This window comes from Mixophyes fleayi, chromosome 2, assembly GCF_038048845.1.
Source record: "Mixophyes fleayi isolate aMixFle1 chromosome 2, aMixFle1.hap1, whole genome shotgun sequence".
NCBI lineage: Eukaryota > Metazoa > Chordata > Amphibia > Anura > Limnodynastidae > Mixophyes > Mixophyes fleayi.
In genome coordinates, this window is record NC_134403.1 from 251,699,692 (window position 1) to 251,725,164 (window position 25,473).

Below are 25,473 nucleotides of genomic sequence, written 5' to 3' on the forward strand. Positions count from 1 at the left end.
GGAATCTGCACAAATATGCAGATGCCCTTTCTCGCCGATATGCGCTTTTCGCAGTGTCAGCGTCACTGAGATTGCCAACGCTAAGGGGAGGGGTATGTAACAAAGAGGCTTATTTGCCACACCTCTCCTATAGGGAAGTAGGTAAAAGCCCAGCCAATCTGCAGGAGCAGGCTGCAGACAGGGTTGAATTTTCACTGGGCTTCTCCTTTAGCACATGAACACACAGGTGTTCCCCATGGGTGTAATTGATTTGCTGTTGTGTTGTGATTTGTTTGTAGTGCTAGGTTGGAGGATAAAAATGTGTTTGGATTTGTGGGCGTGGCCACTGATGCCAGTTAGTGGCCAGCTAGTAGTGAGGAAAGTTTAGCCAGATTTAGGGCTGTGGGAGAAACTGTGTGGGAAAAACTGCTTTTTATGCTATCCTGACACTTCCCAAATAAACAGCACATTTGATTCAGCAGTGCAGTGTTTGCCTTACTTTATCACAAAATCTAATATATATATGCCAAGTGGCGTGTGTGGAAAAAAAAAACTAAGCTGCAGCGCCACCTTCTGGGCAGAGTTATACACTGACCTATATATTTCTTGAAGGAGAAGTGACAGTTGGGAGTGGTTGGTGGTTGCCAGGGGTGACAGTGGGGAGTTTTTAACACCTTAAGTAGCTTGATGAAGGATGTGGCGATGAAGATGAAGGATGAGGTGATGGAGAAAAATGATGAAGTGGTGACATGTGGACAAAACCACGTTAAAAAAGGGCGCTTGCGTCGGGGAGTAACGCTCTTCCCCTGAGGAGGCCTGGGCTAGGCCCAAATGCATGACAAGAACCTTTTTAACACCTTAAGTAGCTTGAATTGACTACAATGCATGAGTATCATGCACGGGTTAACTTGTGTATATATATATATATATATATATATATATATATATATATATATATTTATTGTGAGTGTGAGTAATTTAAGAACTGGCAGCTGTTATTCCTGGGTATAATGGAAGTGGCAGATGGCAAAAGCAAAGGAAAATTCTTCAGAGGCTAATATGTAACTGTTATTCCTGAGGCAGATTCAAAGATTAGGCAGTGGATCTGCACCTTTATATGAGCTTGGTAGATACATTTGCACAAATGAAGAAACAGCATGGATCTGCAGTTTTTGTGTTTGCAAATTAAACATACAGTTTCCCACAGAATTGTCTACAGTCAGAGCATGAGAACTGTGCAAAGTGGCAGTGAACCAGTTAATAACAGAGAACATGATGCAGGGACAGCTGCTCTCCCAGTCATTTTCTTGGAGCCAACAATGGTGTATTTAAACAGCAATACTGGGTGTGTCCTGTGAAAGCTCTTGCATACAATACACACTGCTGTTATGTCCCACAGTGGACCCACCTCCCTGCAGCAACTCATTGCAACTGGACTATAACTGTACTAATGGGCAGCAGGCAGTGACTGCCTCTGCTCCATAATTGTATAGGCGATCCTGTTAGTGATAGTGATAGCACTCCATTATCACCTTACCCAATGCTATAATGAGGTCACTAAGTTCAAGAGTCACTGTTAGTAAAGTTCAGCTATACAGCAAATAAATGTCAGACAAGCCCATCAGGGGACCAACCCATCTGCCATTTGCTGGAATTGCCAGACGGCAAATCCCTCCCTGGTATAATAGGTTCATAGTGTCATTATATTAAGGATACATTATTGATGATTTATTACCGTGTACAGGGATGTAATGCTGATTTCACTGTATTAGTGGGGATTGTTTATCAGTTTTGTTTCTTCATACAGTAAGAGTGATATTCTTGTGTTCTTTGCAGGAGCCATTCTACTGATGCCCAATCTTCATCTCATACTTCTAAGAAGCCAGAGAGGTGAGAATTAGTTTAAGGAACTGACAGTAAACTGTACAATTAAAGATGACCCACATAAACCTGCAACTTTTACATTCGTCCTTTAGGAGACTTTCTTTGAATACTTCACTCCCATCGCCATCTGGGTCTTGTAAAAGTTCAAGTAACAACAAAGAAGAAAGGTAAAAAATAGTAACTATTGGAATAAGGGGGATTCTCTATGTTCTGCCCATTCACCAACTAACCATTGCCCACAACCTGGTTTCTATAGGAAACACTCTATTGGTTCCCCAACTTTTGCAACTCGTAATGGATCCAGCAAACCTTCTACAAATACCATAGAGGAAAGGTGATAAAAGCTTTAAAATATAAACTACAATTAGAATGTATGTCTCTTTAAATTTTTACTTTCAAGTAATGTTTTGTTATTTTTCTACTGTAGACCAAGTGGTGTGCTGGCAAGTTCTCCCACTTGTAGTAGTCCTCCTTCATTTCTGCTTTTAGCACCCTCTTATGCCACAGGTGATTCTGTGAGGGACAAGTGCGTGGAGATGGTGGCAGCTGCTCTGAAGACTGATGGTAAGACTTGAAAATTCGACTTGGCATGGTGGTGGGGGGGGGGGGGTAAATGAGCTGTATACTTAGAGTCACTGTCTAGGAACTTCCCTGAAAAGTGCTGAGCAGCACTGAATGTGATCCTCAAAGGATCCTGCTATCTATGGCCACCAAGACACTGCTACATAGAGCAAATGGTTGGGGTACCAGGAAAGATGTCCCAAATTACGATTATTGGGAAGGAAGATCATTTTAAAGTGTTTATATAAAGTATAAAACCATGCTCAGAGGTTTTGAGATACCATGCACAACGCAAATGAATGCTCTTTGCTGAGATATTTTTTAACATATCTGTTTCTAGATGATTATAAACAATTTGGAGCAAACTGTGAGAGAATCGCATGGGAAATGGAAGAATATATCCTTTTTATATGGTCAAAACTTCAATCATTTGAAAGATGAGGAGCCAAATGTATTATGTGTCTACCTACTTTTGCCATTTTATAGATACAATACAATTATATATTATACTTCTGCTAGCTTTAAAAATAGGACATGCATCACATGTATGTGCCAGGTGTGAATACAAGCCTAGCATTAAGATTAGGCAAATCTAAACAGTCTCAATGGTTAGAGTGCGCCTAGAACACGTCACATCCCACATGGAGTGTCTGCCACTGATATGAGAATAAGCTGCTGCTCTTGAGTGTGGTACCTGGATATGATGTCACATACCAGCGCCACACTCCCATCCTGATGGACAGAGGATGCCACACCTCTCTCCCACCTTCTAAGGTAAGAAGCAGCAAAGATGGGAAAGCAGGCATCACTTCCAAGGGAGGTAAGGGTGTCAGCTAGGCGCCCTGTGTAAACATCATCATTTTCTGATTGCAGTTTTGGTTTGCGAGCCATCTTCCTATGGGTCATTGTCTACTGTTTTCTGGCCAAAATATATATAGAGTTTCTAAAATGCTCGTCGGGATATATCCTTATATTCATTTCTAAGTATATGATCCCTGCACATATTTTGCCTCTTTTAAAGTAGGCTTCAATGTTGTGGCCTAAACCAGACACCTAGGGCCTGATTCATTAAGGAACTTAGGCAAGAACTTGAGTAAGTTTTCTTACTTAAGTTTAATGGACAAAACCGTGTTGCATTGCAAGGAATGTAAATTAGTTTATTATTTTGCACATAGGTTAAATACTGGCTCTTTTTACCTAGATCAACTTTCAATTTCAGTGTACAAATAAGCTATCACGTATTTGTGTGCTACATAAAAAAAAACAGCCAGTATTTAGCATATGTGCAAAATAATAAACTAATTTACACCCCTTGCATTGTAACAGGGTTTTGTCAAGAAAACTTAAGTAAGAAAACTTACTCAATTTCTTGCCTAAGTTAATTAATTTTTAGCTACAATTTAACTAGTACATCTAGTACATTGTAGAAAATAATATCTACAATCTGATTGTTTGCTATGGGCAACTTTTCCAGTTTTCATTTTTAGAAACTATAGTAGATCTACCCAAAGCCTCTTGTGTTGTCAGAATGGTGAATAGTAAAAGTCAATTGGTCCAATAGCAAACCTTCGATCACTGGGATGTGCTCACTTGCAGTACTCCACATACCTCAGAACAGCGGATAATTAGGAAATCCAACATATGTAGAATGTAAAAGTGAGGCGCTCAGTGAACCACTGGACTGCATATAGTGAATATACAATATTTAAAAATCCAGTACATCATATCGGTTAATAATAATGAATATTATTCTGAATATTCCTACAATGTTCCAGAAGTCTAATTTTAGGACCACAAACCTGTTCCACATATTGCAGAGTTAGTAGGTATACCACATAGTTAGATTGGTAATCAATAAATTGGTTACTTTTTATGGAGACATAATTGACTTATTTACCTCCTTTTTATATTTTAAGAGGTCGTCTGGATACATATTTTTTTAAACTATGAATAAGCTCCTTGGCTTTTTTCTCAAACGTATGTAAATTGGAAGAGGTTTTCCTAAGGTGTGGCAGCCAACCAGTTGGTATGTTCTTCAACTAAGGCTGAAAATGGCTACTTTGAAATTGTAGGTAATTATTACAATCAACAGTTTTCTTATACATTTGAGTTTGAAAAATTACCATCCACAACTGAAAGAGTGATATTGACATAACTAACAGTATTGTCACTAAAAGTGTAAGTAAAAAAATAAATTATAAGGCTGGGTACACACTACAGGATTTTTGTCCAATTATTGGACCAATCACACGATAAACGACCGTTCGGCGAGATATCGCATTATTATGTACGTACCAATGATGAACGATTATCGTTCCAAAGCACATTGTGTTTGGTTTTTTAAACAGACTAAAAATCTTGTTGAATGATGGAACAATGTCATTCCAATTCTGCAGTGTGTATGCACTCAGGACCGACAAGGCAGATCTCCATATAGTTTACAGAATCACGCTCTTTGCAGCCGAAGGTTATGAGAGATGAAGAGCACAGATCTGAATACAAATGTTGTAAAACAGGTATAGTGTGTACACGTGAATCGGCATGACGTTCAATACTTTCAGTCGTTGGTAAAATTGCTAATGATATCGCATCGGGAGAAATTTTCTGAAGTGTGTACCCAGCCTTGGTGTTGTTATTTAAGAGTGACACAAACTTGTGAATAAAATCTATCCCTCCATCCCAAACAAAAGTGAGACTATCAATAAAATGCACATAAAGCACCAAGTTCAAAGGAACCCAAGGTTTGCAAAGCTAGGAGAGAAACTGGAGTCTATAGCTGTACCAAGAGTCTGCAAATAAAAGTGCCATCAAAAACAAAATAATTGTGAGTGAGAGAGAATAAATTATATAGGTCTGATTGGTTACTCTCAGACAGGCCCCTATTCATTAATTCCATCGCGGCTCCACTAGAAGTGAGTGGTGTTCGTTTAACAAGGTTTTTTTTTTTTTTACTTTTTGTGTTAATTTTGGATTATTTAAGGACAGAATACAATAAGATTTCCATGAATCTAGAAGTACAATACAGATGGTAATAAGGGTTTGGGTGAATATTTGTTTTCAATAAGGGTTTTTAAAACAGTATCTTAGTGTGTGGAACAACATCTTCCAGCAGACCCTGTTCTACAAATGCCAGCATGCTCTGAGCTCATGAGCATACTATTTCTACAAGGGCCTACATGCTCTGAGCTCATGAGCATACTATTTCTACAAGCACCAGCGTGCTCTGAGCTCATGAGCATACTATTTCTACAAGCACCAGCATGCTCTGAGCTCATGAGCATACTATTTCTACAAGCACCAGCATGCTCTGAGCTCATGAGCATACTATTTCTACAAGCACCAGCATCCTCTGAGCTTATGAGCATACTATTTCTACAAACACCAGCATGCTCTGAGCTCATGCGCATACTATTTCTACAAGGGCCTACATGCTCTGAGCTCATGATCATACTATTTCTACAAGCACCAGCATGCTCTGAGCTCATGAGCATATTATTTCTTCAAAGGCGCCTGCATGCTCTAAACTCATGAGCCGGTATGCCTAAGCTGGGACTTGTAGTGTCACAGACGTAACTAATGTTTTTCTAACTTTTACACATTACCGCCTCTTACACTGTCAAGGGAGTTTGGAAGAGCTATACTACTCAGTATGGTATTGGTTTTCCCTCAATCCCCTAGGAATATCAGCCATGTGCTGGAACACATTATGTCTAGGGGTCCCCAGTCTTTGGACCTCCCTGTAATAGTGTGATCAGCCCAGCCTGGCATAGCCTGATGCTTTTGCAGGGTAAGCCAGGGTAAGCCAATGTCGGGTTAAGTGTTTAAACACTTAACCTGCGGAGTCCTGATCTTGCCACTTTAAATTAACATTCATAGAGGTCGCCATGACGAGAAAGTGTAGTGCCAGAGAGCTGTCCATTTAGAATAAGCTGCGGTCAGCATGCTGGTGCGATCGGAGATCTGCAGCGTCGATTTTTGAGGTAAGTCTGTCTATATTGAAATCATTTTTTAGTCAATTCGGATTTTATTTGTTGGCCTCCTCGGTGTCGGATTTGTGGTAATCGTTTTATACCACCGTTATAAATATGCTGCATCTCCATGGCAAATCCTGCACTTATGTGTGCACACCCTTACTGTAAGCAAGTTGCATTTGCACCTCCCACATTCCACCTGTCCAAATGTGGGGAACCACAAGTGCAACTTGTATGTTGTTTTATTGTGCGTGTGCAATAAAACAAAGTGGATATTTTTGATCCTAGCAGAAGGTCCAGCTCTAAATGTGACCCCTATTGTGCAAGTGAACTTAGTCCTGGCTTATTAATCTTATACAGTATTTATACATTATATTCTATAGAGAATGTTTAAGTCTAAATGAAGCCCTTGACCTGGCCACCAACATGCTTAGTTTGTCACATTTAACTATTTAGTTTAATGCAAAATAAAGAAACCAATGTTTGGGTGTGAGTAAATGTATCAAAGCTTTAATCATTTGGGTTGATGAACTCCAGATTACCTCTGTTGCATACTCCAAAAGTGTTCTCAGGTAGGTTAACCATAACCGCCTAACAGTACCCAATATCAGACATACTATTGTCTACTATTATCTACTATTATTCATTGTCTCCATTAATTCACTGTTTTTCCTTATGCCCTCCTGCCTTGTTTTCTATGCCACACCTTTTCTCCCTTCCACTTTAGGCCTCATTAACTGATACCCTCTCTTTCTCATTCTCCTCGTGTCCTTTGTCTCCCCCGTCACCTGCAGCCGTCTCTCTCTGCTACTGTCGGCTCCTGTTCCTCTGCCCTCCTGGTATCCACCCTTGCCCTTTCTCTGTCTCCCCACCGCCTGCTACCACTCTCCATCCTGCCCCCCCCCTTTTCCCATCTGACCCCTTCTTTCTTTCTCTCCTCTTCCCTTCAGCCCTCATTCCTAGTCTCTCTTATCTCCCTCGTCCTTTGCTCCTCTCTGCCCCCCTTCTGCTCCTCCTCCGCCTCTCTCTCTCCTCACTATGCCCCCCTGTTCACGCGCCATTCCCATTCTGTCCCGGTGCCCCACCTCACCCTCATTCCCCCGCTCTCCCCAGCGCACTGCCCACTTTGCCAACCTCATCCCCATCTCTCCTTTTCCCTCCTTCCCCTTCTCCTGTGCCCTCTGGAATGCTAGATCCGTCCGCAACAAACTCACCGCTATCAAAAGCCTCTTCTTGTCCAACTCTTTTAACCTTCTTGCCATTACTGAAACCTGACTCTCCGACTGACACTGTCTCCACCGCCACCCTCTCCTATGGTGGCCTCTCCTTCACCCATTCCGCCAGACCCGGAGCCCATCCAGGCGGTGGTGTGGGCCTCCTCCTTTCTTAGAGTCCATCCACCCCCCCTACTCTTCCTCCCTCTCCCCCCAGCCACCAATCCCTCTTCTCCTTCCGCCCCTCTACGGGCGAAGAAGTCCACTCTCTCATTTCATCCTACCCCCCGTCTACCTGTCCCCTGTACCCCATCCCCTCCAACCTCCTTCGCTCCCTTTCCCCCACCAGCTGCTCCCACCTCGCCCACCTCTTCAACCTCTCCCTCTCCACCGGCATCTTCCCTTCCTCCTTCAAACACGCTCTTGTATCCCCCATTCTTAAGAAACCTCATCTCGACCCCACCTCTCTCTCCAACTATCTCCCCATCTCTCTTCTCCCCTTTGCCTCCAAAATACTTGAGAGGTTCATCTGCAGCCGACTCTCCACCTACCTCTCTGATCACTCCCTCCTTGATCCTCTCCAATCTGGCTTCCGCCCCCTCCACTCCACTGAAACTGCCCTGGCCATAGTTAACAACGATCTCCTCTCTGCTAAAGCTAGGGGCCACTTCTCCCTTCTCATTCTCTTGAATCGCTCAGCGGCCTTCGACACTGTTGACCACCTGCTCCTGCTCCACACCCTTCAATCCTTTGGCCTCTCCGGCTCCGTCCTTGTTCACCTTTTACCTTGCTGACCATTCCTTCTCTGTCACCACCTCTGGATCTCTCTCCCCCCCCTCCTCCCTTCCAGTAGGGGTCCCCCAAGACTCTGTTCTCGGACCCCTACTGTTCTCTCTTTACACCTCTTTCCTGGGCGAACTCAACAGCTCCTTTGGATGACACCCAACTCTACCTTTCCTCTCCTGATCTCTCTCCCTCCCTCCTCTCCAGGGTGTCCGCCTGCCTCTCTGCCATCTCCTACTGGATGTCCTCTAGATTTCTCAAACTTAATCTTGCTAAATCTGAACTTATTGTCTTTCCTCCCGCTTATTCCCCCACTCCCCTGTTTCCCCTGTTCCTCAACATCGCTGCCTCTGTGTCATCCTTGACTCCTCCCTCTCCTTTGCCCCTCACATTCTGTCACGGGCACTAGGAGTTGCTTACCCGAGTTTCACCAGATGGAACTCTGCTAGAGAGGCGGGGTTATGGCACGCACCTCAAAGCAGGCAGGTGAATGATTAGAGCGACACAACAGCAGGAGAGTAGAGATAGTCTGAGGAAGTCAGCGACTTGCAGCTATGATTAGAGGAAAGTCAGCGACTTGGAGCAGTAAACTGGAGGCTGAAGATAATGTAGACATGAGGAGTGGACGTGGATAGGTGATGGTAGGTAGAGGAGGAGTCAGTGATCTGCGTACAGCAGGTTGTACCACTGTAGTGATGGGAAGAATAGTACTGGTGCAGGTAGGTAGCAGGGTAGTCGGTGGTCTGCGTTTAGCAAGTTGTACCACCGCTATGGTGAGGAGTCTGGTCCAGGTGTAGGCAGGTAATAGGAGAGTCAGTGGTCTGCGTTTAGCAAGTTGTACCACCGCTGTGATAGGAGGACTTGTCCAGGTGCAGGTAGGTAGCAGGGAAGTCAGTAGTCTGCGTGCAGCAAGTTGTACCACTGCTGTGAGAAGGAATGAGGACTTGTCCAGGTGCAGGAGAGTGAAGTTGAAAGGCAAACTGTGGCTGTATGGGAACAGCGCGAGTAGAGCAATGTCTTGTGAGGCAGAGATGGAAGGCACAATGAATAGTCTGTATGGAGTAGATGCCTTGCAGGGAGGAGAAGCTGGTCACAACAGATATGCACAATAACGCTAAGTAGTAGCGTGAGGAGATATCGTAGCTTGAGTGAAAGCTTGTCCTAAATGAAGCAATGCAGTAACACAGTCTATATGGGTACTTGTACCCTGTGCAGCAAACAACAATGGATACAACTGGTATGCGAGCAATAGGCAATAGTCAGTAGAGCATACCCAGTTGTGTAGATCCGGAATCAGCTGAGAAGTGAAGCGTTGTAGCGGTATGGGAACCGCCGCTGAGTTGAGCAGGGAGCAGCGTGGAAGCTGAAGCACGAGTAGAGCTGGAAGCAGTTTGGAAACTGCACACACGAGTAGAGCTGGAAGCAGTTTGGAAACTGCACACAGGAGTAGAGCTGGAAGCAGTTTGGAAACTGCACACAGGAGTAGAGCTGGAAGCAGTTTGGAAACTGCACACAGGAGTAGAGCTGGAAGCAGTTTGGAAACTGCACACAGGAGTAGAGCTGGAAGCAGTTTGGAAACTGCACACAGGAGTAGAGCTGGAAGCAGTTTGGAAACTGCACACAGGAGTAGAGCTGGAAGCAGTTTGGAAACTGCACACACCTATAGAAGTTCACTGGGAGTGAGACTTCAAGATCAGGCCACTACCTAAGGCTGCAGGTGCCTTAAGTAGGGAGGGGTGATTGATCCATCAATCACATTAGTGGTCAGGTGTAGTTGTTAAAGGGACCTGCGCATGCCCAGTGCGACAGGATGGCGGACGGCCGCGGTTCCACACAGGTGTGAGCGGAAAAGATGGAGAACCACGTACCAGAGTGGAGGCACTCACACTCTGGTGAGTGACAGTACCCCCCCTTTTAAAGGTGGGCACAGAACACTTGGAACCGGGTTTGCCTGGAAATTTTTGGTAGAATTTTTTAAGCAGGGCTGGAGCGTTGAGGTCCTCAGCGCGAATCCAGGAGCGTTCTTCTGGACCGAAGCCCTTCCAATGAACGAGTAATCGGAGAGTTCCTCGCGAAATTTTAGCATCCAGGATCTGAGAGATCTCGAACTCCTCTTCTTGATGAATCTGTACTGGTTTAGGTACAGAAGGAGGAGCAGAAAAACGATTGATAACAAGAGGTTTGAGCAGTGAGACATGGAAGGCATTGGAGATCCGGAGGTTCTTTAGTAATAGTAGCTTGAAGCATACTGGATTTATGACTTGAGTGATCTTGTATGGTCCGATGAAGCGTGGCGCAAACTTCATGGACGGAACCTTCAAGCGGATGTTTTTTGTAGAAAGCCATACACGGTCTCCAAGCTTGAGTGGTGGAATGGCTCGCCTCTTTTTATCTGCAAAGAATTTGTATCTGGCTGATGCTTTCCTCAGGGATGATCTCACCTGAGTCCAGATGGTTCTAAAGTTTTGACAAAGTCTCTCCACCGCAGGGACTTGGGTGGGAGGGAGGGCAGGAAACTCTGGGAGAGACGGGTGGTGACCGTAAACCACGAAAAAAGGAGTTTTTGTTGAAGACTCATGGTACATGTTATTGTGGGCAAACTCAGCCCACGGGAGTAAATCTACCCAATTATCTTGATTGGCTGAGGAAAAGATTCTTATGAAGGTCCCGAGATCTTGATTGACCCTTTCGGTCTGGCCGTTTGATTGGGGATGGTAAGACGATGATAGAGACAGTCGGATACCCAAGTTCTTACAAAGGGCTCGCCAGAATCTGGAGACGAACTGCACTCCTCTATCGGACACAATCTCGGACGGACAGCCGTGAATTCGAAAAATCTCTTTTAATAAAATGGTCAGCCAAGGTAGAAGAAGATGGTAATCCAGTGAGAGGGACGAAGTGAACCATCTTGGAGAATCTATCCACCACTACCCAGATGGTATTACATCTCTTGCTAAGAGGAAGTTCGGTGACAAAGTCCATACTTATGTGGGTCCAAGGTTTGGTAGGGATAGGTAGTGGTTGGAGCAATCCCGCTGGTGTTCTGCGGGAAGACTTAAATTGAGAGCAGATCTCACAAGCGGCCACAAATTCTCTGACATCCTTTCTGATAGAAGGCCACCAATAATTCCGGGAAAGGATCTCAAAAGTCTTTCGTTCACCAGAATGTCCAGAGAAGCGTGAAGAATGGTACCATGACAATATTCTCTTGCGTAGAGATGGCGGAACAAGAGTTCTCCCAAACGGTAGCACATTGGTGGACGAAGTGGCCAAAGTCACACATTTGGGATCCAGTATAGGATGATCAGAAGAATCCAGGATGTCAGAAGGAGGGGCAAATGCCCGGGATAAGGCATCTGCTTTCCTGTTCTTTGCAGCAGGTTTGAACGTTATAATTAGTTCGAAACGAGAAAAGAAAAGTGACCACCATGCCTGTCGAGGGTTTAGACATTGGGCTGTTTGTAAATAGAGGAGATTTTTGTGGTCGGTGAAGATGGTTACAGGATAATGAGCCCCCTCCAGTAGATATCTCCACTCCTCCAATGCGACTGTTATTGCCAACAGTTCTTTGTCACCGATGGTGTAGTTCTTTTCCGTGGGTAGAAGACCTCGGGAGTAGAAGGCAAAAGGATGGAACTTCTGTTGCTCAGATCTTTGGGAGAGAATAGCTCCTAGTCCGACATTGGAGGCGTCCACCTCAAGAAAGAAGGGAAGGTTTACGTCAGGCTGCCGAAGAACAGGGGCGGTAGAAAATGCTTCTTTAAGGCTTTGGAAAGCGTGAAGGGCCTCGGAGGACCAGTGTTTAGTATTGGCGCCCTTCTTGGTTAGGGCCACAATAGGAGAAGCAATAGATGAGACGTTCAGGATAAAACGTCTGTAATAATTCGCAAACCCCAGGATACGTTGTATAGCCCTAAGGGTAGTTGGCTGGGGCCAAAGTAGAACGGCATTAACTTTGTCTGGGTCCATCTCCAGACCTACTCCGGACACGATGTATCCCAAGAATGGAATTTGGGATAATTCGAAGGAGCATTTTTCTAATTTGCAGAATAGGAGGTTCTTCCGCAGTCTGAAGAGAACTTCTGCCACATGTTGATGGTGGGAAACAAGATCTTGAGAGAAGATTAAAATGTCGTCCAGATAGACTACAATGCACACGTATAATAGGTCCCGGAAGATCTCGTTCACGAATCCTTGGAAGACAGCTGGGGCATTACACAGTCCAAAGGGGCATAACTAGGTATTCGTAATGCCCATCCCTGGTGTTGAATGCTGTCTTCCATTCGTCGCCTGACTTGATCCGGATTTGGTTGTAAGCGCCACGGAGATCAAGTTTGGTAAAAATCCGAGCACCTTTTATACGATCAAAGAGTTCGGTGATAAGAGGAATCGGGTACCGATTTTTTACGGTTATGGCATTGAGCCCCCGATAATCAATGCAGGGTCTTAAGGTCCCATCTTTCTTTTTCACGAAAAAGAAGCCCGCTCCAGCGGGAGAGCTGGAAGGTCGAATGAATCCGCGATGAAGGTTGTCCTTGATATACTCTGACATAGCCTGTTTCTCTGGTAGCGAGAGAGGGTATACCCGGCCCCTAGGAGGGTTTTTGCCAGGTAGTAAATCTATGGGACAATCCCATGCCCGATGAGGTGGCAGGCGTTCAGATTGCACCTTATCGAACACGTCAGCGAACGGGGCATACTGTGGAGGAAGACCCGGAGGACCAGGTGTTATAGATGATCTGTTGATTTTGAGTGGTACCACTCGGGTTAGGCATCTATGATGACAATCCAGGCCCCAGGATGTGACTTGGGGAGTCCTCCAATCAACTTGTGGTGAATGAAGCTGAAGCCATGGAAGGCCAAGAACGATGGGACTAGTAGTAGCAGGAAGGACCAGCAAAGAGATTTTCTCTCTGTGTAAGGCTCCAATTTGAAGGGTCAAAGGAGTCGTACAGTGGGTGATAAGTCCATTAATGATGCGACAGCCGTCTATAGCGGTGACCGCTATGGCGGTTTTTAACGGGGCCACTGGTAGGGACCACTGGTTAACAAGAGCACTGGAGATAAAGTTGCCGGCAGCGCCGGAATCCAGAAGTGCTTGAGAGATAAAAGATTTGGTGGCTGAGAAGATGGTAACATCAAATGCACACACTTTGGAATCCATAGAAGATGGAGAGGAGTCCAGGGACCCTAACCTTACCTCTCCAGAACTGGTTAGGGCCTGGCATTTCCCGACTTCTTAGGACATGAGTTCAGGCTGTGAGTAGGGTCAGCACAATAGATGCAGAGTCTATTTTGTATTCGTCGATCCCTCTCTTTTAGATGTTAACTTAGAACGTCCTACCTCCATGGGTTCCACTGGAGGGGGAAGATGACGAACTTGAGGTGATGGGCGAGTGAACCCCTTAGAGGTGCTTGTTCTTTCAGACTCCCTCTCACGGAATCTCATGTCTACCCTATGACATAGGGAAATTAGATCGTCCAAGGAGGAGGGTAACTCTTGTGTGGTCAGTGCGTCTTTGATCTTATCCGTCAGACCCTGCCAGAAGGCAGCTATCAGGGCCTCGGTGTTCCACTGTAGTTCAGAGGCGAGTATCCGAAATTGAATGACGTACTGGGCCACAGAGTGTGATCCTTGGCGTAGTCGGAGAATGCTGGAAGCCGCAGAGACAACGCGGCCAGGTTCATCGAAAATTTTGCGGAACGTGGAAATGAAGAGTGCACTATCCTCCAATAGGGGGTCATTTCTCTCCCACAGAGGGGAGGCCCACGCAAGAGCCTGTCCGGAAAACAGAGAAATGAGGTAAGCAATCTTGGCACGGTGAGTGGCAAAATGGTGAGGTTGAAGCTCGAAATGGAGAGAGCACTGATTCAAAAAACCTCTACACGTCTTGGGATCTCCATCATATTTTGAGGGAGTAGGCAGGTGTAGCGTGGAAGCAGTAGACACCTGGGATGGCACTGGGGAAGGAGAAGGCACTTGAGGTTCAACAGTCGCTGAAACAGTTTGTAGAGGAACTCCTCGGGTGGCCAGAGTCTGTTAACACTGGAACAGATGTTGCTGCCGAACATCCTGTTGTTCTACCCGAGTGATCAGATGCTGCAGCATCTCCTTAGCTGTTGGTTCCAATCCTGGGTCTGTCATGGCCTGATCTTACTGTCACGGGCACTAGGAGTTGCTTACCCGAGTTTCACCAGATGGAACTCTGCTAGAGAGGCGGGGTTATGGCACGCACCTCAAAGCAGGCAGGTGAATGAATAGAGCGACACAACAGCAGGAGAGTAGAGATAGTCTGAGGAAGTCAGCGACTTGCAGCTATGGTTAGAGGAAAGTCAGCGACTTGGAGCAGTAAACTGGAGGCTGAAGATAATGTAGACATGAGGAGTGGACGTGGATAGGTGATGGTAGGTAGAGGAGGAGTCAGTGGTCTGCGTACAGCAAGTTGTACCACTGTAGTGATGGGAAGAATAGTACTGGTGCAGGTAGGTAGCAGGGTAGTCGGTGGTCTGCGTTCAGCAAGTTGTACCACCGCTATGGTGAGGAGTCTGGTCCAGGTGTAGGTAGGTAATAGGAGAGTCAGTGGTCTGCGTATAGCAAGTTGTACCACCGCTGTGATAGGAGGACTTGTCCAGGTGCGGGTAGGTAGCAGGGAAGTCAGTGGTCTGCGTGCAGCAAGTTGTACCACTGCTGTGAGAAGGAATGAGGACTTGTCCAGGTGCAGGAGAGTGAAGTTGAAAGGCAAACTGTGGCTGTATGGGAACAGCGCGAGTAGAGCAATGTCTTGTGAGGCAGAGATGGAAGGCACAATGAATAGTCTGTATGGAGTAGATGCCTTGCAGGGAGGAGAAGCTGGTCACAACAGATATGCACAATAACGCTAAGTAGTAGCGTGAGGAGATATCGTAGCTTGAGTGAAAGCTTGTCCTAAATGAAGCAATGCAGTAACACAGTCTATATGGGTACTTGTACCCTGTGCAGCAAACAACAATGGATACAACTGGTATGCGAGCAATAGGCAATAGTCAATAGTCAGTAGAGCATACCCAGTTGTGTAGATCCGGAATCAGCTGAGAAGTGAAGCGTTGTAGCGGTATGGGAACCGCCGCTGAGTTGAGCAGGGAGCAGCGTGGAAGCTGAAGCACGAGTAGAGCTGGAAGCAGTTTGGAAACTGCACACACGAGTAGAGCTGGAAGCAGTTTGGAAACTGCACACAGGAGTAGAGCTGGAAGCAGTTTGGAAACTGCACACAGGAGTAGAGCTGGAAGCAGTTTGGAAACTGCACACAGGAGTAGAGCTGGAAGCAGTTTGGAAACTGCACACAGTAGAGCTGGAAGCAGTTTGGAAACTGCACACACCTATAGAAGTTCACTGGGAGTGAGACTTCAAGATCAGGCCACTACCAAAGGCTGCAGGTGCCTTAAGTAGGGATGGGTGATTGATCCATCAATCACATTAGTGGTCAGGTAGTTGTTAAAGGGACCTGCGCATGCCCAGTGCGACAGGATGGCGGACGGCCGCGGTTCCACACAGGTGTGAGCGGGAAAGATGGAGAACCACGTACCAGAGTGGAGGCACTCACACTCCGGTGAGTGACACATTCTCTCTCTCGCTGAATCCAGCCGCTTCCAGCTGCGCAACATCTTACGCATTCGGCCCTTCCTCTCCTTAGATGCCACTAAAGTTCTTGTCCACTCTCTTATTATCTCCCGCTTGGACTACTGCAACCTCCTCCTTACTGGCCTCCCCCGCTCTCATCTCGCTTCCCTTCGCTTCGTACACAATGCAGCCACTCGGCTCATTTTCCTTTCTCGCCGCTCCTCTTCTGTCTACCCCCTCTACCAATCCCTTCACTGGCTCCCCATCCCCTACAGAATCGTGTTCATGCTCCTCACACTTACTTTCAAGGCCCTCTCCAACTCCACTGCTCCCTACATCTTCAACCTCATCTCCATTCACGCTCCATCCCGCCCTCTGCGTTCGGCCAATGACCGTCGCCTCTCTTCCCCCCTGGTTACCTCCTCCCACGCTCGCATCCAAGACTTCTCCCGCGATGCTACCCTCCACTGGAACCAGCTGTCCCGCTCCATCAGAACATCCCCCAACTTGTCCAGCTTGAAACGGGCCTTAAAAACCCACCTCTTCCATAAAGCCTTCCAGTCCCCCACCTAACTGCCCTCCCACCTACCCCCTCCCTTTCCTGCCCTCCTTCCTGTCTCCCTCCCATGCCCCTCCTTGTGGTCCTCTTTTCCTTCCCTCTCTGTCTCTGCCTCCGTTCTCCCCCTTTTCTCCTCCTACCCTTGCGTCTCTGTCTGTCCTACCCTCCCCTTAGATTGTACGCTCATTCGAGCAGGACCTCCTCTCCTCCTGTTCTCCACCATCTTAACTCTGATCTCCAGCTCCTTGTCTCTTCCGTGAGGTCCTTCTGCCCTTCTACCCCTCTCTCTACCCTGCTGGGGGCTCTCACCTTTCATCTAGCTGTACTTTGAGCTTCCGAGTTACTGTGCTTTTTGTTAACTGTACCGTGCTGTCTCACCCTGTACCGTGTTTCTGTCTGTCCCTGTATGGCGCTACAGATACCTAGTGGCGCCCTATAAATAATAACTAATAATAATAATAATAATAATAATACTACGGTAGCTAAAGTTCTGCATTCTCTGCCTGATAACAGCGCTAACTAATTTCCTCTGTGAGGCTGCAGTTAAAAGACACATAGGGGCATATTCAGTTGGCCGCGTTACTGTCAAAAGTAACGCGGCTTGTGCACGATTACCGTCATTACGGTAATAGTGCGCTTAATTACCATTATTACGGTACCTTTAACACCAGCTTTCTGCTCGCAGCTCAGGGAGCTGCAAGCTGAATTCCGGGTTTGAATTACCGTAATAACGGTAATACTTTTAATGCCACGTTACTTTTGTGAGTAATGTGGCTAATTGAATATGCCCCATAATGCTCCTCTTATTTTCATCATCTTATCCAGGTCTAACCCTTGCAGCAGCCAAAGCATAAGAGATTTAACTGCAGGAATGTTTTCCTTTCCTGTTGGCTACTGTCTCACCAAATCAGCAAAATGTGCTTAGCCCCTTTTGTATAAGAAACCTCAACAAGCCAGACAGCTGACAAGAAAAACAGCATACAGATCCCAATGCTATGCAGCCCTTTCCAGACTGTTCAGGTTAAACTGTATTTATAATAATTGCTTTACAAAACAGTTGACAATACTACTATATATTACCAGGCTGGTCTGCTGTACATGGAGCTTTGTGCAAGTTCAGGGTGAAACCATTAAATGACTGGCATTTATTAAATGGAAGCTCTCCTGCTCCAAAATTGCAGCCCGACATGTACATTTTTTAAATTTTGTGTTAAGTCTTAAAGACACATACAACTCAAAATACTATGTAAGCCTTTGGCTGATAGGCCTCTGATACTCCTCCTTCCCCCACTCCTCCCCCTCTGCCCTTTCTACCCCCTAGTGCCGACCCCCCCCTCCCACCATTTAGCGTAAAAATAAAAACGTCACACTTCTGTACACTTCTTAGAGGTATGGACTCATTTTCTGTTTATCTTAGACAAGCTAACTGTATGTGCATTTTGTTCGCTTCCTTGAATGTGCCTGTATATTGGCTCAGGCTGGAACATCATCTCTCCTGGATTTATATGTAGTTATTTACTATGGCCCATTTCGGCTCTTACTTTGAGTATGTGTGATTGAATTTAGCATTAAATTTCTTTAAAAAAAAATTATGTAACCCTGCAGTCAAAACAAGAAATGTATAGAAAATTGGGTGTCTGGCAGCAGAAAAAGGGGAGTGTGGCAGTGGGGACCAATGGCAGCAGTTACAAAGAGAGTAGCAGGCTTCTGTAGGCCAGTCCTATTCTACATGCCTACTGTAAATCACTTATGCTTGTATACCTAATCCACTATTCTCCAGGTAAGATCAACTTAAACATAGCTAGAAATTCCACGTTGTACTGCACAGGAAAATAAGGTAGATTTTTATGCCTGAGAGATGCACCTAAGTCCCACTCTAAATGAGGCCCCAAGTCTCCTGCTCTGTTGTCACCTTAATTGCATTTGATGTTATGCTTGTTAACAGAAAGTATCTATAAGATTATATATAGCTCTTTTATTCTTTTCATTCGTGCTCTTGTGTTTATTTCTTTTCTTGGTTGATCATATAATCCTGTAATTGTCCCTAACCTTCTCACGCATATACAACGAAATGAAGGCCACAGATATGAAATACAGAAATAGGGTCAGGAGCCGGATTAGTAACTTAAAGGATCCGAAGAACCCTAACCTCAGGCGTAACGTTCTCTGTGGAGTGGTTTCACCACAGAACATAGCAACAATGACAGCTGAGGTGACCGCATCTTAATGCATGAAATAAGGGCCCTTTATCCTATGGGTGAGATAATAAACAGAGAAGAAGTAGACACTATATCATGTTTTGATCAATGTTCCCTAAAAGTTCAGTGACCTGGAAATTAAAGAGTTAAAAGCTTGCTCACCCTAATTGCATTGAAATCAACTTCTAAGAGCGAGCATGCACAATTTGTCCTTATGAGCATACTTGCCAACTTATGGCAAGTATGGTCCGGGAGCCTGCTGGGAAAGGTGGGCGTGCAGGGGGCGGGGCTCCGGAAATAGCATCATTTTGGCCTCCTCCCGTGATGCAATGACGCAAAACACGTAATTTTGCAGCTGGGGCAGGGCCAAACGCCGCGACTCCCGGTGAATCGCTGCGTTTTGGACCTCACTAGGAAGTGGGCAGATCCTGGAGATTGCCACACTCTCCCGGGAGTCTGTGAGACACGCTAAATGCGGGAGTCTCCCGGACATTCCGGGAGAGTTGGCAAGTATGCTTATGATTTGAACACTTTAATTTCAAGTTTGCAGAGTTTAGAGATTAGAATGGTATATTCTAAGTTGTGACATTTTGTCCCTTTTTGTCTAGGGAGGTGAAATAAACTGTATAAAGCAGTCTTATGTGTTTTAGTGACACTGTCTTCTCTTGTATAACAGGAGATGGCAAGTGATGAGCTGAAGGAACTTAGGAATACTCTGACACAGGAAGCCATCAGGGAGCATCAGATGGCAAAGACAGGAGGAACTCAGACAGACTTACTGCAGTGTGATAAGTGCAAGAAAAGGAACTGCAGCTACAACCAGGCATGTTATCCAGTCTAATGTATTTTTAGCACTTAGTAACAAGCTGTAAAAAAAAAAACAGGTCCAAAATGAAAATGCTGTTCACAGTGTCATGCTCCTGCTATAGTACAATTGTGCTCACATGCAAAAAAAGGAGTTTCATGTTGCAGGACAAGATAATTAAATCATAGTTGCCAACTCTCGGAAACAAGTTTCCGGGAGAGGGGGCGTGACTGGAGGGCGGGAGGGGGCAGGACGAGGCCAAATGTGTCATTTTAGTCCCGCCCCCCGCGAAACCGTAATTTACGTTGCGGGGGCGGGGCCAAAATGACGCGATTGGCCTCGTCCCGCCCCCCTCCCGCCCTCCAAAATGGCATCAATCACAGAGAATCGCGTCATTTCACGCGATTCTCTGTGAAATCCAGGATGCGGGAGAAATGCCAACGAGCCCGGGAGACTGAACCGAATTTCGGCAAGTATGAATTAAATGAGCTATGGGGAAGGGAATACAAAATTCTGGAGGACATTCATAGATTAGCAGATAGCTGCAGAACCTCTTTGCTCTGCAAAGACACCAACATTTAATACATCCTTCGTAGTATTTGGGAGTCAGTTTGTATTTTCAATGGATACACATTTTATGCAGTAAAGTGCATTCATAGGAGCAAAAAGCAAGACAGACTCAATGGGGTATATTTACTAAACTGTGGGTTTAAGAAAGTGGAGATGTTGCCTATAGCAACCAATCAGATTATAGTTATCATTTATTTAGTACATTCTACAAAATGACAGCTAGAATCTGATTGGTTGCTATAGGCAATATCTTCACTTTTTCAATCCCGCAATTTAGTAAATATACCCCAATATGTCTCTTCAAGCCCTTAACATCTTTAAGACGTGAGGCTCAAACAAGCAGTGTTTTAAGAGAATAATGAAGTTTTTGAAATTATTTAAGAGGGTGATCTAAATTGGATTATGTGCAAAACTTTCAAGTGACACTTCAATTCTTGAATAAATTCTGGTATGTGCATTACCATAAGGAACATAGAGTCACTTCCTGAGAGAGGAAAGTAAGTGCATATTTTGTATCTTATTGAGCTAGGGCTGTATAATGCCCTCAATGAAAGTTCAAGATGCTCATAAATATGAAGCTCTACTTACCCAAAGCACTGAGTAAAAGGATCTATATCCATTTTGTCCGCCCATGAACTCACACTCAGTGGACTGATCCCACTAAGTCCAGTTAGAGTGGGATCAGATTTTCAGTCACTCTCAAATGCCAACTACACAACAATGTACCCCTTTCTGTAAATTATATGGATACTATAAGTTGCTTAGGCATTCTGAGACCATAGAACAGCATGAGGATGCAATCCTTTTATGGAATACAGAGGGGACTTCTAATATCAGTAATAATTTACTATAGGGATATCCTACTTACAATATTCTACTTGAAAAAAGACATTTACAAAGACAGACATCGTCACAATAATCACAGAGACTTAATTTTTATAAAGAAAATAATCATTATATGGGGCAGCACGGTGGCTAAGTGGTTAGCACTTCTGCCTCACAGCGCTGGGGTCATGAGTTCAATTCCCGACCATGGCCTTATCTGTGTGGAGTTTGTATGTTCTCCCCGTGTTTGCGTGAGTTTCCTCCGGGTGCTCTGGTTTCCTCCAACACTCCAAAAAACATACTAGTAGGTTAATTTGCTGCTATCAATATTGACCCTAGTCTGTGTGTGTGTGTGTGTGTGTGTATATGCTAGGGAATTTAGACTGTAAGCTCCAATGGGGCAGGGACTAATGTGACTGAGTTCTCTGTACAGCGCTGCAGAATCAGTGGCTCTATATAAATAAATGGTGATGATGATGATGATGATGATTATATGTGTGTGTATGTATATATATATACATACACATATATATATATATATATATACACATATATGTGTATGTGTGTGTGTGTGTATAGATAAATATATATATATACATGTGTGTGTGTGTGTATATATATATATATATTAGAGATGAGCGCACTCGGATTTATGAAATCCGAGCCCACGCGAACGTGTCGGATCCGAGACAGATCCGGGTATTGGCGCCAAATTCAAATCTGAAACTGAGGCTCTGACTCATAATCCCGTTGTCGGATACTCGGATCCTATAAATTTCCCGCCATCTTCACTCGGGCATTGATCAGGGTAGAGGGAGGGTGTGTTAGGTGGTCCTCTGTCCTGCTATATCTCGTGCTGTTCAGTTCAGTTCTGTGCTGTGCTGTGCTGTGCTCAGTCCAGTGGTGCTGTGTCCTGTGCTCTGTCCTTCTGAGGTCAGTGGTGCTGCTGGGTCCTGTGCTGTGTCCTGTTCAGTCCAGTGGTGCAGTGTCCTGTGCTCTGTGCTTCTAAGGGCATAGTTATTTCCCCAATATTCCCAAGTTTTTAAAAAATAAAAAAAAAGTTATAAAAAAAATTAAAATAAATTTTTTTAAAAAAAAATAATTATAACCAAATTTGCAAAACCAATCCAGCAGTATAAATCCATTGGTACTGCAATATTACCAAGTTCACACATTCTGCAGTATCTTGTGCTACATATAATGGAGACCAAAAATTTGGAGGATAAAGTAGGGAAAGATCAAGACCCACTTCCTCCTAATGCTGAAGCTGCTGCCACTAGTCATGACATAGACGATGAAATGCCATCAACGTCGTCTTCCAAGCCCGATGCCCAATCTCGTAGTACCGGGCATGTAAAATCCAAAAAGCCCAAGTTAAGAAAAAGTAGCAAAAAGAGAAACTTAAAATCATCTGAGGAGAAACGTAAAGTTGCCAATATGCCACTTACGACACGGAGTGGCAAGGAACGGCTTAGGCTAGGCCCTGGCCCGAGTTCATGACTAGTGGTTCAGCTTCACCCACGGATCTTAGCCCTCCTCCTCCCCCCCCTACAAAAAATTGAAGAGAGTTATGCTGTCAGCAACAAAACAGCAAACAACTCTGCCTTCTAAAGAGAAATTATCACAAATCCCCAAGGCGAGTCCAAGGATGTTGGTGGTTGTCAAGCCTGACCTTCCCATCACTGTACGGGAAGAGGTGGCTCGGGAGGAGGCTATTGATGATGTAGTTGGCGCTGTGGAGGAACTTGATGATGAGGATGGTGATGTGGTTATTGTAAATGAGGCACCAGGGGGGGAAACAGCTGATGTCCATGGGATGAAAAAGCCCATCGTCATGCCTGGTCAGAAGACCAAAAAATGCACCTCTTCGGTCTGGAGTTATTTTTATCCAAATCCAGACAACCAATGTATGGCCATATGTAGCTTATGTAAAGCTCAAATAAGCAGGGGTAATGATCTTGCCCACCTAGGAACATCCTCCCTTATACGTCACCTGAATAACCTTCATAGTTCAGTGGTTAGTTCAGGAACTGGGGCTAGGACCCTCATCGGTACAGGGACACCTAAATCCCGTGGTCCAGTTGGATACACACCAGCAACACCCTCCTCGTCAACTTCCTCCACAATCTCCATCAGATTCAGTCCTGCAGCCCAAGTCAGCAGCCAGACTGAGTCCTCCTCAATACGGGATTCATCCGAGGAATCCTGCAGCGGTACGCCTACTACTGCCACTGCTGCTGTTGCTGCTGTTAGTCGGTCATCTTCCCAGAGGGGAAGTCGTAAGACCGCTAAGTCTTTCACAAAACAATTGACTGTCCAACAGTCGTTTGCCATGACCACAAAATACGATAGTAGTCACCCTATTGCAAAGCGTATAACTGCGGCTGTAACTGCAATGTTGGTGTTAGACGTGCGCCCGGTGTCCGCCATCAGTGGAGTGGGATTTAGAGGGTTGATGGAGGTATTGTGTCCCCGGTACCAAATCCCGTCGAGATTCCACTTCACTAGGCAGACGATACCAAAAATGTACAGAGAAGTACGATCAAGTGTCCTCAGTGCTCTAAAAAATGCGGTTGTACCCACTGTCCACTTAACCACGGACATGTGGACAAGGACTATATGACTGTGACAGCCCACTGGGTAGATGCATCCCATTCCGCAGCAACAGCAACAGCTGCATCAGTAGCAGCATCTACAAAATGGCTGCTCGTGCAAAGGCAGGCAACATTGTGTATTACAGGCTTTAATAAGATGCAGAACGCTGACAACATATTAGAGAAACTGAGGGAAATTATCTCCCAGTGGCTTACCCCACTTAGACTCTCATGGGGATTTGTGGTGTCAGACAATGCCAGTAACATTGTGCGGGCATTAAATATGGGCAATTTCCAGCACGTCCCATATTTTGCCCACACCATTAATTTGGTGGTGCAGCATTACCTCAAGAGTGACAGGGGTGTGCAGGAGATGCTTGCGGTGGCGCGCAAAATTGCTGGACACTTTCGGCATTTAGCCAGTGCCTACCGCAGACTAGAGGCACATCAAAAAAGCATGAACCTGCCCTGCCATCACCTCAGACAAGAGGTTGTGACGCGCTGGAACTCCACCTTCTATATGCTGCAGAGGATGGAGGAGCAGCAAAAGGCCATTCAGGCCTACACAGCCACCTACGACATAGGCAAAGGAGTGGGGATGCGCCTCAGTCAAGCGCAGTGGAGACTGATTTCTGTGTTGTTCAAGGTTCTGCAGCCATTTGAACTTGCCACACGAGAAGTCAGTTCCGACACTGCCAGCTTGAGTCAGGTCATTCCCCTGATCAGGCTGTTGCAGAAGCAGCTGGAGAAAGTGAGGGAGGAGCTGGTATGCCATTGCGATTACACCAAGCATGTAGCTCTTGTGGATGTAGCCCTTCGTACGCTTTGCCAGGATCCGAGGGTGGTCACTCTTTTAAAGTCAGAGGAATACATTCTGGCCACCGTGCTCGATCCTCGGTTTAAAGCGTATGTTGTGTCTCTGTTTCCGGCGGACACAAGTCTACAGCGGTGCAAAGACCTGCTGGTCAGGAGATTGTCCTCTGAAGAGGACCGTGACATGCCAACAGCTCCATCCTCATTTTCTTCCACATCTATGGCTGCGAGGAAAAAGCTCAGTTTTCCTAAAAGAGGCGCTGGCGGGGATGCTGATAACATCTGGTCCGGACTGAAGGACCTGCCAACCATTGCAGACATGTCTACTCTCGCTGCATTGGATGCTGTCACAATAGAAAATATTGTGGATGATTACTTTGCTGACACCATCCAAGTAGACATGTCAGACAGTCCATATTGTTACTGGCAGGAAAAAAAGGCAGTTTGGAAGCCCCTGTACAAACTGGCTCTATTTTACCTGAGTGGTCCCCCCTCCAGTGTGTACTCGGAAAGAGTTTTTAGTGCAGCGGGGAACCTGGTCAGTGAGCGGCGAAGGAGGTTGCTTCCTCATAACGTTGAAAAAATGATGTTTATAAAAATGAATAATCAATTCCTCAATGAAGTACAGCACTGCCCTCCAGATAGTACAGAGGGACCTGTGGTTGTGGAGTCCAGCGGGGACGAATTGATAATGTGTGATGAGAAGGAAGTACACACTGTAGGGGGAGAGGAATCAGAGGTTGAGGATGAGGACGACATCTTGCCTCAGTAGAGCCTGTTTAGTCTGTACAGGGAGAGATGAATAGCTTTTTTTGGTGTGGGGGCCCAAACAAACCAATCATTTCAGCCAAAGTTGTTTGGTAGGCCCTGTCGCTGAAATGATTGGTTTGTTAAAGTGTGCATGTCCTATTTCAACAACATAAGGGTGGGTGTGAGGGCCCAAGGACAATTCCATCTTGGAACTTTTTTTTTTGCATTATATGACCAATCAACAGTCGTTTGCCATGTTTAAAAAGTAAAACCAAATTTAAACAAATTCAAGAAATTAAACCAAAAGTAAAATGCCCTGTCATAATTTAAAACAAGAGGTATTGACGTGCTCTAAAACTACTGTATTGTT

General features: G+C 45.4%; 1 protein-coding gene across 22 annotated transcripts in view; it reads left to right on the plus strand.

Annotated features, from left to right (window-relative positions):
- LOC142138839 (transcription elongation factor A protein 3-like) overlaps nt 1-25,473 on the plus strand; it is a 90,089-nt gene that overhangs the window by 59,328 nt on the left and 5,288 nt on the right. For 19 of the 22 annotated variants that reach the window (XM_075195857.1, XM_075195855.1, XM_075195852.1 and 16 more), the window contains 7 exons: nt 1,816-1,869; nt 1,956-2,030; nt 2,120-2,197; nt 2,291-2,427; nt 2,765-2,821; nt 18,606-18,760; nt 19,423-19,569. In XM_075195857.1, the coding sequence (XP_075051958.1) occupies nt 1,816-1,869; nt 1,956-2,030; nt 2,120-2,197; nt 2,291-2,427; nt 2,765-2,821; nt 18,606-18,760; nt 19,423-19,569 (703 nt within the window). Of the gene's footprint in view, nt 1-1,815; nt 1,870-1,955; nt 2,031-2,119; nt 2,198-2,290; nt 2,428-2,764; nt 2,822-18,605; nt 18,806-19,422; nt 19,570-25,473 lie in introns of those variants that run through there. The other 3 variants (XM_075195864.1, XM_075195867.1, XM_075195869.1) reach the window with 3 other exon arrangements.